The 18,556-nt window shown below is 46.1% G+C and overlaps 1 protein-coding gene across 1 annotated transcript in view; it reads right to left on the reverse strand.

Annotated features, from left to right (window-relative positions):
* Positions 1-11,050: 11,050 nt before the first annotated feature.
* The window catches only part of GLT1D1 (glycosyltransferase 1 domain containing 1), a 91,787-nt gene continuing 84,281 nt past the window's right edge, over positions 11,051-18,556 (reverse strand). Inside the window, exon 12 of the mRNA XM_060118721.1 lies at positions 11,051-11,836. Coding sequence (XP_059974704.1) covers positions 11,675-11,836 — 162 coding nt within the window. The 3' untranslated portion in view covers positions 11,051-11,674. The remainder of the gene's footprint in view (positions 11,837-18,556) is intronic.

The following is an 18,556-nucleotide window of genomic DNA, read 5'->3' on the forward strand; positions in this document are numbered from 1 at the left end:
ATTTTATTTAATTCACCAAGTAGTTTCTGAGTACATGCTTTCAGCCACACACTGTGCAATGTCCTAGGGAAGAGACATGAAAGAAAAATTGGTCTTCTCAGGGAATGATCGATTTAAAAATAACTTATAATATAAGGTGATAAGGACCATAGTGGAATTAAGTACAAGGACCAGAGATAATACGGAGGAAGACGTAAGAATTGCACCTGATAAAGAAGGGTGGGGTAGGGAAGCTTTACAGAAAAGTCTGTTTCCTCTTTCATCCTCAGCATCTAGAACAGTATTACGAGTACTTTTCACAGGCAAGTTAAGGTTGAGTTTTATGGTTGTATTAGTTTCTTATGGCTGCTATAACAAATCACCACAAACTGGGGACCTTAAGATATCCTCTGCCTCTTTATGCCTCTCTTTCTTCATTTGTATAATGTGAATCATAAATATACTTGTTTCTTAGGCTTATTGTGAAGATTAAATCCACAGAAAGCACTCAGAATCATAGCTGACCCATGGTGAGCTCTCCGTAGCATTTGGTATTATTATTATTTTTTTTATTTTATTTTATTTTATTTTATTATTATTATTTTTTGCGGTACGCAGGCCTCTCACAGCTGTGGCCTCTCCCGTTGTGGAGCACAGGCTCCGGACGCGCAGGCTCAGCGGCCATGGCTCACGGGCCCAGCCGCCCCGTGGCATGTGGGATCTTCCCGGACCGGGGCACGAACCCGCGCCCCCTGCATCGGCAGGCGGACTCTCCACCACTGCGCCACCAGGGAAGCCCGGTATTATTAATATTACTATTATCTTGCACATCAGGTTTAAACACAAGCATTTCAGGGTTCCCCCTTCCCCTTCCTTTCTCCCCCGGGGCCCTGACACTGAAATATGGTATTTTAACCATATTTCTAGTGTTACCGAGTCCAAGCTCGGTCTGCGCACCGCACGACAGGCTGATGAATCGGATGAGGTGCTGAGGCAGGGAATGCGACTTTATCCGGAAAGCCGGCAGCCCGAGAAGACGGCAGACGAGTGTCTCCGAAAACCCATCTCATCTGGGTCTGGATGCCAGTTTCTTTTATAGAAGCAGAGAGGGAGAGGCGGTGAGGAAGTAAAGTAAAAGGGCCACCAGTCTTGCAAAACATCTCCTGGAATGTCCAGCCTCGGGGAGGGGACGTGTTAGTTTTTTCTTTTCTGCAGCCATCCCCAGGTGGGCAGGGTTCCCCGAGGCAGGCCATTATGTACGATTATAGTAGTAAAAGCAGCGAAAGGTTACAATGAAAAGACACAGTGAAACAGACAGATCCAGCGAGGAGTCCGATTTCTTTTCCCTGTCACACTGGCTTCTGTAAACGTGATGCTTTCACGTCTGCCCTGCATGCACGCTCAGGACATGCCTTGTTCGGGACACCCCAATGATGCGCCTGAGTCACCTTGCCTCGACCTCCTGCCCCCCCCCCCCCCATCGTGCTCCCCACTCCTGGGGAGGACTCCTCGGCCAGGAGCATTATTTCAAATGCAAACCAACCAATCCAGAGCCACATCCCAAATCACCTGTCTTGTGGGGTTCTCACACTCAGGGCCCCTATCCCCATCCTAATCCCCAGGGGCCGAGTCCCTGAGAACCAGAGGCGGTCCCTATGCCCCAGAGCTCCTGCAAGTATTCACACTAGCCCATCCCAGGGCCACGCACCCTGCTCGGCACGTTCCTTCCTGTGGAAACCACGATAAAGGCAACCTCTGTCTCCCCATGGACCCTGGTGCTTCCCTGTGCGGCCCTCAACGCACACTGTGCCCCTCCTCTTGGGGACTGTGAGTAAAAAGACTGTCTTTGAAATGGCAGCTGATTTGTTGCTTTGCTACACCTCAAATTTTCCATTAATACACTGTATTTTAGAACAGGGGGCTTCCCCTCCAGCTCTGAGACCACTGCGGGGCAGGATGCAGCTCTGGGGCCCACCACCCGGCCAAAGCTCCGTGAGGGGAGGGGTCTCTTGTGCCCTGATTGCCAGGTCCCTGCATTTAGTTCATCCCCAGGCGGGGCGGAGGAGGGGAAGGAGGGCGGGTGCATCCTGTTCCACCCGCCCAGGCTCCAGGCTTTTCTCCCAACGCTTCCCCCGCAACCCCCAAAGCCCTAGCCTGGGCCGACTTCCCGGGCCCAGGTGACTTGACTCCCCCGCTATTTTCTTTCCAACCTGATAATGAAAGCACAGACACTATGCCTCAGGTCCTTCGGGACTTTGCTTCTGATACACTATCCAGACCTTGTCCTTTGACCAGCAGAACGTTTCTCTCTCTCAAAACCCCCTACTTTGCAATTCAAAAGCCTTGGTTTTCAAGACGGTTGTTTTCTCTCTCCTGAAATTCAAAAGGCTTCTTAGCAACTCAACACCAAGAATTTGACTCTTCCGCATCTGAATTTGGTCAGGCAATGCCCATCTCCACACCCAAATGCAGTAAGCTCAAAATGGTCTAAGTTTCATAAAGAATTAACGCACATCTGTGTGTGCGCATGCAAAACATATATACTTAGTTAATATATTGGTATATTATTCTGCCTCCAAAAAATAGAAAAATGTTTGCATAAAGGCAGTATCATAGCTTATGAGGTTATCCAGCGAACAGCTGTTTCCAGGCTACTAGAAAAGACACTCTAAAAACAACAAAATCGTATTTAAGACCTATTGATCAAGATTCCATCTCGGTGCTACTTATCAACAAAGAACGATTCTTCTATGTAATTCATTCAAAATAAACGCGCTGATATTAAAACTTAAGTGAGGAAAAAAACCCTTTTTCCTCTTCCCCCTTTGGTTCAGTGGCTCGGATCCTGCAAATCTGAATGACAAAAGACAGATGAACAGGAGGAAAAGGTTTATTTCATATGCATATGGAGGCTCACAGAAATGAAATGAAAACCCTACAGAGGTGGTCAGACCTGGAGACTTATATACCCTTTAAACAAAGGGCAAGATATTTGTGGAGAAGTGACAAGACAAAGGAAAATGGTTTTGAGATTCGAGGGGCAATAAATTGTGGGAAGGTAAATAGACGGGGAAACGAATGGAAGATGAGTGTTATTTAGTAACGTTTGTGCACGCCCATCTGGGTACTGACTTTAGCTCAAAATAATCCGTATGCCAAAGTGGTACATTTAGGGGTCGCATATTCTGCTCCTTTTCAGTTCCCTTTGACTTGGGTTGAACACTTGTCTAACTCGTGTGCAAACCAGATTCCTTAGAGTCTAGCTGACAACTAACTGCATGGAATATGGAGATAGTCCATATCTCCAACTTGTAGTGTTAGAGAGACAAGGAGAGAAAGGGGGGAGACAGAGAGAAAGAGAGAGAGGGAGAGAGAGAATGAGAGAGAGAGAATGAGAGAGAGAAGAGGGGGGAGAATTAGAAAGAGAGAAAGAGAATGGGAAGGGGGCAGAGGAGAATGACCGGGAGAGAGAGAGGAGAAAATGCTCTAAGCAGCCCAGCTGAGTATGCTTCCTGGCTCCATCCCTTTCCAGCCCCGTGACTCAGGACCAGTTTCATAGCCTCGGTTTCCTCACCTGTTAAGTCACTGGGCTGGTGCGAGGATTGAGATACTGCAGATAAGGCACTGTCAAATAAGAAGCAAATCCTGACTTAGTAAAGAGGAATTTTATTGGAAAGGATTCTTGAGGATTTCTCGCAACAGAGAGGACCCTCTGACGATAACATCTGCAAGCATCTCGTGGGTTTGGGTAAAGTGGGTTTTTGTTTTCTAGGGAGAGTACACAAGGCTAGAGAGGGCCGGGTGTGGGGAATTGGGATGATGGCAGAAGGCTGTGTCCTGAGGCCAGCCTATTGCGGGTGGTGGCTTTGATGGATGGGCTGTCTGCTGGCTCAGGCTGAGGCTGGACCAGAACCTGGGGAAGGAGAGGTACACATGGGCGCATCCCTGAGTTCATCTAAGTCATGTGGGGCAGGGAAGTCCTTTGCAGTAAACCATTTCCCTGAAAAGAAGCATGTGGGAGCATTTCTTAACTTTTGCTGTTTTCCAGGAACACAGGGCTCGGCTGAAGTTCAAGGTCATCAGCATGGCCCACGGTGCCCAGCACACAGAGGGGGTCCAGTTAATGTTTGTGATTACTGACAGAATTGGAGTGATGACACCATTCTAAGTCATAAACGCAGCTGCTTTTTCAAGCACTTTGTGTATTTTCATCGTTTATATGCCCACTGAGCCTCTAAATGCATTTAGACATTGGAAGAGACGGGATAGAAAAGTACAGGACGTAACAGAGAAGAGCAAACCTGACTCTATGTTGGATCTATTCCTTCAGCTTTAACCCCTGTGTCCTGTTGCCTGTGCTGAGTCGTGCTGGCTCTGCACTTTTTGTAAAAGAATGTTGCCTAGAGCCTGAAATACAGGAGAGCTCATTCTCAAGGCCCTGACCTTTAAAGGTATAACACTTTTCTACCCATATAGAGATAAAAAGTTGCAGAATAACATTTGTCTTTTGGAGGTTTATAGGAACATGGTGACCTGACCTAGGTGGACAGATGGAAGAACAAAGGATTCCAGCACCAAGAAGCTGGCAAGGACCAGCCACACCCCTCCCCTTTCAGTGTAAAAGAAGGCTGAATTCTAACTCAGGGAAGATGGCTCTTTGGGACACTTGTCCACCATCTTCTCCGTCTGCTGGCTTTTCGAATAAAGTTGATTTTCCTTGTCCTACACCTCCTCTCTTGATTTATTGACCCGTTGGACAGCGAGCAGTATGAGGTTAGACTTGGTAACAGAGAGGAAACCCTTCTCAGCAAGCGGAAATCTAGCAGATCTTTAGACTCTGTGAGCTGTTTTTCCAACTATTTCTGAAATGGAGGAATTTGCACCAAATACCAAGTCAGAAAGCTAGTCTCCTACTATTACTTTGCGCCTCACTCTCTGGCTTCTTGCAAATGTCTGGCTATTCACCTTTCTGATTTGGGGGAAATACTTAGCATATTTTTATATTAGATGATGAAGAAGAAAATCCACTTTGAAGCATGACTCTCCTTATAGCTGAGGCTTTCTGAAGATGATAGAATGAGTTCAAGGGCTTCTACTGAGAAAGGTATCATGATGTTATTTTTTTTTCTTTTGTAATTTAGCAGAATTGTGTAATTTGGGGGGGAAGGTATTTCTCTCAGCCTGGATTTTCAAGGACTGTTAATGAGTTTGAAGAAAGAAGTACATTGTAAAATAATCTCTTTAAAATAGATTGTGGCCACAGATAAAGATGAAGTTATTTTTTTAAATTCCCCTGCCACACACACACACACCTTTTTCTGTATTCATTTTTTACCAGCTAAGTTCCTTAGCTGTAGCACCTTGGATGCAGTTTTCATTCCAACTTTTGGGGTGTAACTGCCCTGTGGGTCATGTTCTCACTGACTTTTGATCCTGACCCCTTCCTGAGGGTTGGCTCCATGCTCGCTGACTGCTTGTAGCAGGCATCCATCCATGTCTGTGGGAACAGTTAAGCCCACTAGGGAGAGACCCCCCATGAGGGCAAAGAGTGTTCACTGCTGTATCTACACCAGGGAGCAGTGCCTGCCTCAACTACTGCAAGAAATACTGGCGAAAGCTATGGAAGCAACCTGAGTGATCATCCACAGATGAATGGATAAAGAAGATCTGGTACATGTATACGATGGAATACTACTCAGCCGTAAGAAAGAATGAAATTTTGTCATTTGCAGCTACATGGATGGACGTGGAGGGCATTATGCTAAGTGAAATAAGTCAGACAAAGACAAATACTGTACAATACCACTTATATGTGGACTCTAAAAAATACAACAACCTAGTGCATGTAACAAAAAGAAGCAGACTCACAGATAAAGAGAACAAACTAGTGGGTACCAGTGGGGAGAGGGAAGGGGGGAGGGGCAATATAGGGGTAGGGGATGAAGAGGTCCAAACTACTAGGTATGAGATAAGCTACGAGGATATATTGTGCAGCACAGGGAATATAGTCAATATTTTATAATAACTATAAATGGAGGATAACCTTTAAAAATTGTGAATCACTCTACTGTACACCTATAACTTATATAATATTGTACATCAACTATACTTCAATGGGGAAAAAAAGAAATACTGGCTGAATGAATGGATGAATGGTTAGATAGAGAACATGAAAAGGGAATGGAACAAACTCCACTGGGAAACAGGGAGTGCTTCTAGGGATTCAGTTCTATATATAAAATGAGAACCGTCTGATAACCAGACATTCAGAGGGTGACGTTCTTCAACTTCCCTCCCTGGTTCTAACACTTGCCTGTGCACGTGACTTAATGGGCAGGGCTGTAAATACACAACCAAATATGCCAGACCTGTGGGGAGTCCTTGCAGATAATTTTGACCACGCAAAATTTTTGTTCTAAACACTGAACCGAAACATTATGCATGTTGGAACTTCATGACATCTTGTGTGTGTGTGTTTTTTTTAAATATATAAATTTATTTATTTTTATAAATTAAAATTTATTTATTTTTTGGCTGCACCACGCAGCATGCAGGATCTTAGTTCCCAGCCAGAGTTGGAACCCGGGCCACAGCAGTGAAAGCGCAGAGTCCTAACCACCGGACCGCCAGGGAAGTCCCAGCATCTTGTTTTTCAATGCAAATTCTTGCTTTGTTTCTGTCAAACTATGGCTCATGGATCATTTCAGGAACGATCTCTACAGTATTTCCCAAGACCTTCTGACATGAGCAGCGGTGCGCTTACTCATTCAGGGTAACCAGAAGTACACCCGGTGGAAAGACCAGGATTATGTGGATGGAGTCAGTACACTTCATTTTATTGTGTCTTCCAGGGCTGTGTTTCACCCAACACAGAGAAACTCTGTAGGAGATTTAGATGGGAGCCCGTGTACTCTTAGACTCTTGAATTTTTAATTGAGGAGCTGCAGGGGTTGCGGTAATAATGGATACATGGCCCTGGCTGAGGGCTCGTATACAAGTGGGATCTTGGGGAGAAAAAGGTGGGCTGTGTTGGACTGGCCTTCAAGGCTTAATGAAAACCTTGTGGAAGGCACTTTTCTTGGCATTAAAAGGTCTTCAGTGATTACTAAAAGGTAGAATGGCTGTAACGACTACAGAATCTAAAAACAGTTTTTCACAGTGGCTACTGCACTGCAAGCTGTTCCAAATAGGCTTTCTCCCCTTCTCTCTCTCTTTCTTTTTTTTTTTTTTATACTTTAAATATTTCGCTCTAATCTCATCTTGTTTGCATGGTTCCATAACAGAAGTCAGATATAATCCTTATATTTTTTCCTCTTTAACTGAGGTGGGTTTTGTTACCTCTGACTTCTTTCAGGAATTTTCTTTATCTTTGACCTTCTGTAGTTTGAATATGATAACCCTAGGTGTATATTTTTCTGGCATTTACCCTGCTTGGTGATCTTCGAGTTTCCTGAATCTGTGGTTTGGTGTCTGACATTGCTCTTGAGAACTCTCAGTCATTACTGTTTTCAAATATTTTTTCTGCTTCCTTCTCTCTTTTCCTTCTGGTGTTCTCATTATGCACACTGTACTTTTTGAAACTGTCCCATAGTTCTAGGATGTTCTGCTTTGGTCTTTCATCCCCTTCTATTAACAGACCCTTGTTTTTTAACTAGGCACATGGCTGCTGAGAGAAAAGCCTGCAATCCTAAGCTTCCCTTGCAACTGGGTGTGGGCATGGTATGTACTCAGAAACAGGACTTGTCCTGAAAGGGAGGAAATAAATCTTTGCTCCCACCTTGCATCAGTCTGGAATTCAGGCATGGTGGTGGAGCTTGGGTAGCCAGCCACCTTACACCATGAGGTAGAGATGGCCACATACTGAGGATGGAGGGGTCTGAGTCCCTGACCCCGGGAAACACCATCTGTGCTTTGTTAATCTCTTTACTTGACAGAAGAAGAAGATGTATTCATCTTCTGCTTCAGCCACCATTCTTTTGGATTTTCTGTCAGCTGTACCCAAGTGTTAATGCTAATTAATACCCTCCCATCCAGTGTTGAGTTGGCCCCTCATAATGACTGCTCCATGTTCAAAGTGTTTAAGTGCCAACACAATGTAAGTCAAGTAAAATGTAAAATCGCAAACCTTGCAGAAAATGCAGGATTTTCCTGAAATTGACGAAAAGGATTTTGGAGAATTACTTGAAACCCAGGCAAATGAGGCTCTGGCAGGACGGAACCAGGTAACGAGTGACCGTAAGGATGATGACAGGGCAGACGCTGCAAAAGAAACCTTCAGCATCAAAGGATGAAGAGAAGCTCTGGGGAATATTGATGAAATCCCCGTGGATGGTTTTGTTTACTTGTTGGTGCGAAGTATTTCTTGGCCCTGCGCTTCGAGTTTCAATTCTACCTGCAGAAATAAATCTTAGTAAACATGAGACCAATGTAACCTATTTTCTTAATGCTGGGATTCATTCCTGGATACAGAGTCACAATCCAACTTTTTCTTTGATGGTCCTTCTTTTCTATGAAATTCTGGTCCATATTCAAGAGGGGGGTTTCCAGTCAGTAGTGGTGCATGGTGGCTGCCCGTCGGATCAGGGAAGCTTTAGGTCTGGGTACCTCCGACCCCAAGACTCTAATGTAATTGGTCTGAGATGCAGCCCGAGCATTGGGAGTTTTAAAAGCCGAGGCTGGAAACTGCTGCTTTACTAAGTGGCCTCCCTGGTGAGGGTTGGCTCTGGGTGGGGGGTACTTCTTGTGTGTCATTCCACATCAGTCCCCCGACTCTCCAAGGGGAGATGGGGTCAGAAAGGGGAAGGGAGGCTGGGGCATGGGGAGAGCCAAGTGAAAAAGGGAGGGAAGGAGAAAGAAGACAAGAGCTAGCTTTCAGCATCTCATAAGGGCTGCAGTAAACGAACTGCAAGGTCAAGTACCAGGCAGCTTCAAGGGAACAGTTTACGCAGCTGTGCTAACTACTGTTACCGGGGATGACACAGAAGTGCAATGAAGCCTTGAAGCCACAATGACGGCTGAGGGTGCACACGATTTCCACATCCCATCCGCAACTGATGGTGAGACCAGCTAGCAGCACATTCTAGGTCTGCCGGCTGCACCGGGCATCAGGCTGGACCGCCCATTCCCATGTGCACGGAGAGCCTGCTTTTGGAAACCTGAAGATAACGGATAAACCTTTCAGATCAAAACGATGCTGTTGTATTTAACTTCGCTGTGAGAGTGTGGGAAAAAGGGGAGGGGGGTTCTTCCGGCAGAAGTTGTAAGCCAGGTGTGAACGGTGCCTCTTTGCTAGATAACACCATGCTATATTCAATTCATTTTCCCTCCACGTGTGAAGGTTATAGTATCTTAGTTCTATCTGGAAATGGGTTGTTTGAGTCCTCCGCAACTGTACATCAGCAAATTGGAAACTATACACAAAATGTTTAAATATAAAGTTAACTGAGTATGAAACTGAGAGCGTCTAGAACATTTATAGAAAAGCATTTTTTTTTTACGTCTATACTTTGGTATTAAAATAGCAATTGCATTTTATTTATTTATTTATTTATTTATTTATTTATTTTGTGATACGCGGGCCTCTCACTGTTGCGCCCTCTCCCGTTGTGGAGTACAGGCTCCAGACGCCCAGGCTCAGCGGCCATGGCTCACGGGCCCAGCCGCTCCACAGCATGTGGGATCCTCCCGGACCGGGGCACGAACCCGTGTCCCCTGCATTGGCAGGCGGACTCTCAACCACTGTGCCACCAGGGAAGCCCAGCAATTGCATTTTAAACCCCTCTTAATGAGATGCTCCAGTGTATCCTCTTTTAAAGTGCGGGGACTGGAGGGTGTGGAGGGTCTGTTTCTTGCAGGACAAGGCTCACACAAGAAACACACTGGGGCTCTTTCTCTAGAGCGGATGGTGACACTTTATTCATTTAAAAACAACATGCCCTTCCCCAAAGGGCATGCAGCACGTGGGGGTGTTTCTATACAGACACGAAGGAACGAAGCTGAGGCTCATTGGAGCGAAGCACCTACCGTGTCATTCAACCAGGACGCGAGCGGAGCTTCCCGACCACCAGCATTTTATCAGCAGCAGCATCACTGGTTGGTACCCGGGGCAACACACGGCCTTTTCTTAGGCTGGCATCGCTGATTCCAGACTCAGATGGTGCTGTCCACCTGGAGTTTGGACTCTGTTTCTCCCTCCCTCTCTTCTCTATGGCCACAGGGGAGCCCCGACCCTAGTGACCCTCAGATGCCAAAGAAGGGGGGATTATGAGGGGTGTTGTTAGCAGGACAGCAAATCCTGGGTGCGAGGGGCCTCTTCGGGGTCCAGGTAACTGCCTTTGGGAAGGGGTCCTGTTCTGAGATTGAGGCGTAGAGCGACACAGGAAGTGACACGGTACAGAATCCATAAACGTGCTGTTCTTACCCCCCAAGTCATTAGAGTTTAAGACGTTCGGTCTGAGTCTGACTCTTTTAAAAACAAGATGTAGGTTTGGTCGTTCACAAAAATAGGATGGTTGGAAAGAAAAGAGTCCAAGATGTTGTGAAGTCTGAGGCAAATATGATGTGGATCCCTCCTCCCTACTCCAGGGCCTGCAGGTACTGGAACAAACACTAAGGAAACGCTTCTTGTGACGGGCTTGGAGCCGCCTTCATCTCCTCCTTCTGGACCAGGTTGTTTCCCCACCTCCCACGAGAAACGGAGCATTTAGCCCCCAGTTGTTGACATGGAACGTCCGTGAGAAAGCAGGGATTTCAGGATCCAACAGAGGCACATACCGCCACCAAGGAAAACAAGCACAGGGTTTGGGGGATACAGCACCGGTGCAGCCGGGACGTCCTTACAGTGATGACAACACTTGGTTAAACTCGTCCCGTGTTGGATAAGGTCAAGGGGACCCGAGTGCCGGTCCTGCGATGGGCTGGAGGCTGGTCACCAGACTGATACTCATCCTTGGGTCCCTGATGCTGGGTCCCTGACACTGAACCCAAAGAACCAGGCTCCAGTATTTTCCAGGCCATGGGCGATAATGGGCTTCGTTCCAACTGGTTTTCAACCCAAATTCAACCAGGAGGTGGGTGGAGCCTATGGCGGGGCAGGGGTCGGCCTGCTTATTTAGAGCACTCCCCGCTCTCTCAGTTACATGACTGATTAGGTCAACTCATGCACAGCAATGTTTCCAGTGTTTAGAGACGGAAACCTGCAGAGCCTGGGAGCCCAGCTGCACATCTGTTGGGGCCCCAGATTGGCTTCAGGGTCTGTACCACATTATAATCACTGCCTGTACCCCTCTCAGCCAACACGTCTGATTTTTGCTTTTGCTCTTTGAACAGACAGTGATGGGTTACAGGTCATCAGAATACAGGGGAGAGAGGCCTACCCTTCCCTGTGATGGCTTACAAATAAGCCCTTACTGTCCCTAGAAGTCCTAAAGCAGCTGATCAAACTCTCTCCCTGATGCCCCTTAAAACCAGTTACCCTGCCCCAATTAGTAATGCATCTCCATGAGGACTGATCAGGAAACACATCTGGGCTGTTACCTGGAAGCACAGAGAGGTTCTGGATGAATCGTCTTATGACAAATAAATCTACGGTTCCAATGCACCCGGCTTGATTTCGACTGGATGGCCGCCCTCTGCCCAGAGCCCTGTCCCTGGGTGTCTGCCCAGGGCTGAGCATCTCACGGCACCGGGCACGCCCTTAGTCCTCACTGCTTCCCTCCAGCATCCTGACCAGGTGCCCATAGGTGTTTCTCTCCACCTGCCACGAGTGATACATTCTCACATACTCCCTTCCGTTGGCCACGAGTTGTTTTTCTAGTGCCGGATCGCCCCCCAGTCTCTTTGCCAGCCGAACAAACTCCTGCAAAGAATGAGGTGGAGGAGAAAGAGAGGTAAGTAACTGGTGAAGGGGGGTTGAAAACGCACCCCAAAGCCCGCGTCTGCCTTTGCTCCTGGTCTGTCCTTTGCCTGCCTACCGTGTTCTGGAGAAAAGGACCTTCTGGAAGGATGTGCGTTAACACAAACATTGGGACTGAGTAAGAAATTACACACACACACACACACGTGCGAGGGTGAACATCGTGGAAAAATACTGTAGTCATCGATTATGCTTCCCCATCTTTCTTCCCTAGATTGCTCAAAGCTGCTGTTTCTCACAGTAACTGAGTCCTTACAGTGACTCCACACTTAGATCCACAGTTCCTTCCCTCCTTTGTATCAGCTGAGATATGAAGTCAGGTCTTACTCCAGAATCTGAGCTCCTATGTTCTAGACAACACTACCCCTGCCACGTTTGTTTCCCACTGTGTTGATCCTTTCATCTTGCCCGGGCACGGAGTGTGTCTTCAAATCGTGAACATCACCTGGTGGAGTGGAAAGGACCAGGCTTCCACTGGTTCAGATCTGGGTTCAAATCCTTCTTCGACACATAACTTAGCTGTGTGGCTTTGGGCAAGCTAGTTAACCTCTCTGAGCCCCACAGTGATCATCTCCAAAGTGGGCACTGGATGGGTAAGCCCTGCCCTGCCCCAGACTCCCCAGACTCCACGCCCAGATTCCTTCACTCACTCCACGGGTGAAGGAGGGGAGAGGGGACTTAACCGGTTCGATTTTCTACACTTTCCTTCTGTTGTTTCAGAGGGAGGAAGAGTGCTTTGCTCTGTGTTCACTGATGCTTGCAGACGCTGATGCAATGAAAAATTAGCCACTTTTTAATATCAAAGCCCTTCATAATTAGAAAGAACTAGAATTCTTTTGATTGCTAAAGAGTATTCAGGGGGGGAGGGGCACACACATTATTTATTATATTTGCACCTAAGTCAAAGCAGGGCTCACCAGCCAGGAGACCTGCATTTAAATTCACACCCTACCCTTCACGGGAGTGATGCTGGGTGTGTTTCGTAACCTCTCTGAGCCTCGGTTTCTTCATATTTAAATTAGGAATAATTACAGTACCTGCTTTATAGCGTGTTGACAGGATTCAATGAGTGAATACAAAGAACTCAGGGCAGCGCCTAGCCCAGACTTAGCTATCATTATTATTGTGAGTCCCCAACCCGTGTAAATTCCAATAAGTCAACAGTGCCTAAGATTAATACACAGTGCTTTGCCATTTACAAGAAATGTCCACGTATTCTCAAAATTATCGTTAATTAAATGTTGGATGATTTTTATAGCTAGCAATATAAAGAGCAATATTTACGATAGAGTGGAATTATATTTTTATGTAGTATATATACACTTTATGGTAAATTGGTGTTCTTTTTATAATAAAAATGTAACATATTTATTCCCATCTCATAGGAGAACAACGTTCTTATTTAAATTATTTGAGAGGCTTATAGCTTTGGTACGTTATTTTATGATGCTGGTCATATCTTTGAGTTATCTGATGCAGACACTTTGGCTAAAACTCAACCCCCTGCTTATGATTTCTATAGAATATATGACCGTTTTATAATGGAATCCTGAATGAGAGTTTCTAGGAATAGGATGTGATAAAGCGCACTTTTTTTTTCCCTCTCTGCATGGAAGATTGAACAGAAAACACTGACTTAAACAAAGCAAGAGAGAGTTGGGTAAGGAGTGGGAAACACCTTGGCCGTTGGCATAAAGCCCTGGCTGGGGGGCTGAAAGAAAAGAAAGAGAAGAAAAGAAAAATCTCACTCTTGAATTGTAATAGTCACTCCCTGAGGCCCTGGGAATATTTTCTTCTGGGCTAAAACAGCTTCTCCACGACAACTAAGTCAATACTCTGAACACACGCGTGCGGACAATGAGAAAAGCCCGTTGATACAGACTGTCATTTACTGTGTGCAAGATGGTGGCCGCAGTCCCCCATCCTTGCATGAACATCTCTTTGAAATAGGGCTCACCCACTCCTCCAATAAAGGGGGAAGGAGGTCTGTTTCCCCATCTCCTGAATCTGGGCTGGCTCTGGAATTTGCTTTGACCAACAGAATAGGTCAGAAGTGATGTCGTTTGACTTCCAAGCAAAGCTCCAAAAGGTCTAACAGCTCCCGCTCTCGCCCTCTTGGAGCCTGAGGCCACCCCATAAAGGAGCCTGAGGTAACCTGCTGGAGGATGAATGACCACTTGGACTGAGATGCCCAGCAACCACCCGTACCAGCGACCAGACGCTCATCCAGTGGACCAAAGGACCATGTCATAAGAGCTGTAGCAAAACTTCCAGGAAACAAGTACAAATGCCAATTCATCATCATCCCAAACAAAGCCCCAAAAGTTTTCTATAACTGTCAGCTGCAGAACGCGCCAGAACACCCATCATATCTGACCACCAAGTCTTGACCGGGGGAGGGGAGAATTCATCATTTATGTGATGTAATGATCTATTCTTGAAAATTATTCATGATAATAAGTTATGAGGCGTTAAAGGGTACACACACTAAAAAAAAAAGAAAATAGAAACCAAGTACTGGGATTCCACATCTTAAGAGAGTTCAAAAACAGATGTAGGCACTGCTCTAGATCAGAGTTGGAAACTCAAGGGCCCGCCAGCTCCCGGTGGGCAAGGCCCGCAGTGCTGAACCCCGGCTGCCTCGGTGAGCAGGGCCTCCCCTTGTTCCCACGTTTGCTGTGTTTTTCAAGAGAAGTCGAAATTCGGCATATTTATGTAAAAGCACTCCATGCGAAATACCAACAACTAATTCAGAATTTTAAGTAAACAGCAAACTAAGCAAAACAGGTGTGCAGACCAGACCCACCCCAGGACCACAGGTATGCAAACACTGGCTTAGGTTACAGATTTCTAAAGTTAAAAAAAAAAAATCGGGCTTCCCTGGTGGCGCAGTGGTTGAGAGTCCGCCTGCAGATGCAGGGGACGCGGGTTCGTGCCCCGGTCCGGGAGGATCCCACATGCTGAGGAGTGGCTGGACCCGTGAGCCATGGCCACTGAGCCCGAACGTCCGGAGCCTGTGCTCTGCAACGGGAGAGGCCACAACAGTGAGAGGCCCGCGTACCGCAAAAAAAAAAAAAAAAAAAAAAAAAAAAAAAAAAAAAAAAAATCATGTAAAACACCATGGTTTGTTTTCGTAATTATTCAATTAGCAGTTGACTGTTTTCAGAGTTTTCTTCCTTACTGAGTAGTCCCTGCTGGTGGAGAAAACTCACTGAGAAGTACGTCAGGCAGAGAGAGAGAGGCAAATACTGTATCACTTATAGGTGGAATCTAAAAAATACAACAAAGGAATGAATATAACAAAACAGAAAGAGACTTACGGCTACAGAGACCAAAGTAGCGGTTACCAGTGGGGAGAGGGGAGGAGGGAGGGGCAAAATAGGGGTATAAGTACAAACAGGTACAAACTATTATGTATAAAATAAATAAGTTACAAGGATATATTATACAGCACAGGAAATACAGCCAATATTTTACAGTAATTTTAAATAGAGTATAATGTATAAAAATATTGAATCACTATGCTGTACACCTGAGACTAATATAATATTGTAAATCAACTATATTTCAATTAAAAATTATTTTCTCACTAAATTCTTTTGACCTGCCTTGTCGCCCTGAGGTACCAGCCAGATCCAGGGCGTGAGAAGCAGTGTCAGTTTTACAGGATGGATATTTAGACCCCTGTTGGGATCCTTCTCATAACCGTGTCAGCTGAAAGCCACGGGGCAGAGGGGAGCCCCTCAACGAGAAACAAACACCTCATGCAGAGAGAACACGGGAGCTGGCAGACTGAACATGGGATGGTTTGAAAGAGCATTGCGTTCCGACCACCTTCTGTAAGGGATACATATGTGTTCTTCCAGGAGAAGGGAAAGTCAATTGCATAAAAACTCTGGATTTCAGGCTCGGAAGGTATGTTCAATTAGACAACCCCGAAGCTGCTTCTCCGGATGCTTCGAATACGACAGCTCACTGATGGGAGATGCTGACAAGGGGGTTTCTGAAGACTGACAGATGTGCTGTTGTTTCGATCGCGGATGGTGGTTTTCCTCGGAACCCTGGAGTTCATTAAGGTTTAGTCTGTGCCTCTGGTCCTCAAACTTCGCTTTAAGATTCTGATTGGGTAGGCCGGGGGCAAGGTCCAGGAGTGGTGTCTTAGCCTGTCTGAGCTGCTATAACAAAATACCACAGACAGGGGGTGGCTTATAAACAGCAGACAGTTCTGGACGTTGCAAGTCCAAGATCAAGGCGCTGGAAGATTCGGTGTCTGGTGAGGACCTGCTTCCTGGTTCAGAGACGGTCATCTTTTCACTGTAATCCCACATGGCAGAAGGAACGAGGGATCTTTGTGGGGTCCCTTATATTAGGGCTCTAATGCCATTCGTGAGGGCTCCACCTCCATGGCCTAATGGACTCTCGGAGGCCCCGCTTCCTAACGCCATCACAGGAGAGGTTCGAATTTCAACATGTGAATTTGGGGGTGAGTGCATGGAGGCACAAACATTCAGTCCATAACACATGCGTATTTTCTAACAGTTCTCCCCAGGTGATTCTGGAGACTCAGACTATGAAAAACACTAGAATAAGACGGACAACTGTGTCTACCCTATTTTACACAAGTTATTTGGCCACAGAATAGTTTCATCTTGGACTTCCCTGGTGATGCAGTGGTTAAGAATCCGCCTGCCAGTGCCGGGGACACGGGTCCGATCCCTGGTCCGGGAAGATCCCACGTGCCGTGGAACAACTAAGCCCGTGCACCACAACTACTGAGCCTGCGCTCTAGAGTCCACAAGCCACAACTACTGAAGCCCGCATGCCTAGAGCCCATGCTCCACAACAAGAGAATCCACTGCAACGGTGCCTGGGCACCGTGACGAAGAGCAGCCCCTGCTCACCACAACTAGAGAAAGCCTGCACGCAGCAACGAAGACCCAACACAGCCAAAAATAAATAAATAAATAAATTTATATATTAAAAAAAAAGATTAGATTCATCTCATTGACAACTGTAAGTTGTGAGAATCACACTTCAAGATCCATCTAGAAGTGACGTGCATGCATCTGTCTTGTTTCTCTCACACAAAACAGCATTCGCTGGTCTAGTGTTAAGCTTTATCCAAATGCCATAGTTCACAATGATGTATATGGACACATGGCCACATAATAATTCTGTTAGCCGTTCTCTTGATGACTCCTGCCGTTGGGTAAAGTGGGGACCACTTGTAAGAACGTGCAAATAGCCTTGGAATTATTCAGCATAAACCTTCAGTCTATTTTTTTTTTTACCACACCGCATGGCTTGTGGGATTTTAGTTCCCTGACCAGGGAATCGAACCCAGGCCCTCGACAGTGACAGCATGGAGTCCTAACCACTGGACCGTCAGGGAATTCCCAGTCTTTTTTTTTTTTAATTGAATTATAGTTGATTTACAATGTTGTGTTAGTTTCAGGTGTACAGCAAAGTGATTCATATATATATACTCTTTTCCACTGTGGTTTATTTCAAGATATTGAATATAGTTTCCTGTGTTATACAGCAAGACCTTGTTTTTTGTCTATTTTGTACATAGTGGTGTGTATCTGTTAATCCCAAACTCCTAATTATGCCCCCACTTCCCCTCTGGTAACCATAAGTTGGTTTTCTATGTCTGTGAGTCTGTTTCTGTTTTGTAAGTAAGTTTCTTTGTGTCGTATTTTAGGTTCCACATATAAGCGACATCATATGATATTTGTCTTTCTCTGTCTGATTTCACTTAGTATGATCATCTCTAGGTCCATCCATGTTGCTGCAAATGGCATTATTTTATTCGTTTTTATGGCTGAGTAATATTCCACTGTGTGTGTGTATATATATATATATAATATATATATATATATATATATAATATATATATATATATATATATACATACCACATCTTCTTCTTTTTTTTTTTTTGCGGTATGCGGGCCTCTCACTGTTGTGGCCTCTCCCATTGCGGAGCACAGGCTCCGGATGCGCAGGCTCAGCAGCCACGTCTCATGGGCCCAGCCGCTCCGCGGCATGTGGGATCTTCCCAGACCGGGGCACGAACCCGTGTCCGCTGCATTGAGGCGGACTCTCAACCACTGCGCCACCAGGGAAGCCCCATGTCTTCTTTATCCATTCATCTGTCGATGGACATTTAGGCTGTTTCCATGTCCTGGCTATTGTAACTAGTGCTGCTATGAACATTGGGTGCATGTATCTTTTCAAATTATCGTTTTCTCTGGATATACGCCCAGGGGTGGGACTGCTGGATCGTATGGCAACTCTATTTTCAGTTTTTCAAGGAACCTCCATACTGTTCTCCATGGTCAGCCTATCTTTTAAACTTGCAGCAGTGATAACTGAGTTTGGGGAGGGCTGCTTGTTCACACGACAACGTAATGGTTAGAGAGAGCGGCTGACTTTAAAACGAATATCAACAACAGCTGTGAGAATCTTGGGCAGATGTTGAAGCAGAAGCTATCCTGGGTAGGTGTAGAAGCAATTTCCCGGTAGATCATCCCCGTCCACACCGCCCGCCCGATGCAGAGCCAGAGAAGGTGGCAGGGGCTCGGGCCCTTGACCACGACCCGTGGCCGCTGAATGGCAGCAGCTGGGAGTCTGATCTGCCTCTTTCCCACCCGTCCCTTCC

The sequence above is a fragment of the Mesoplodon densirostris genome, chromosome 15 (genome assembly GCF_025265405.1).
Source record: "Mesoplodon densirostris isolate mMesDen1 chromosome 15, mMesDen1 primary haplotype, whole genome shotgun sequence".
Lineage (NCBI taxonomy): Eukaryota > Metazoa > Chordata > Mammalia > Artiodactyla > Ziphiidae > Mesoplodon > Mesoplodon densirostris.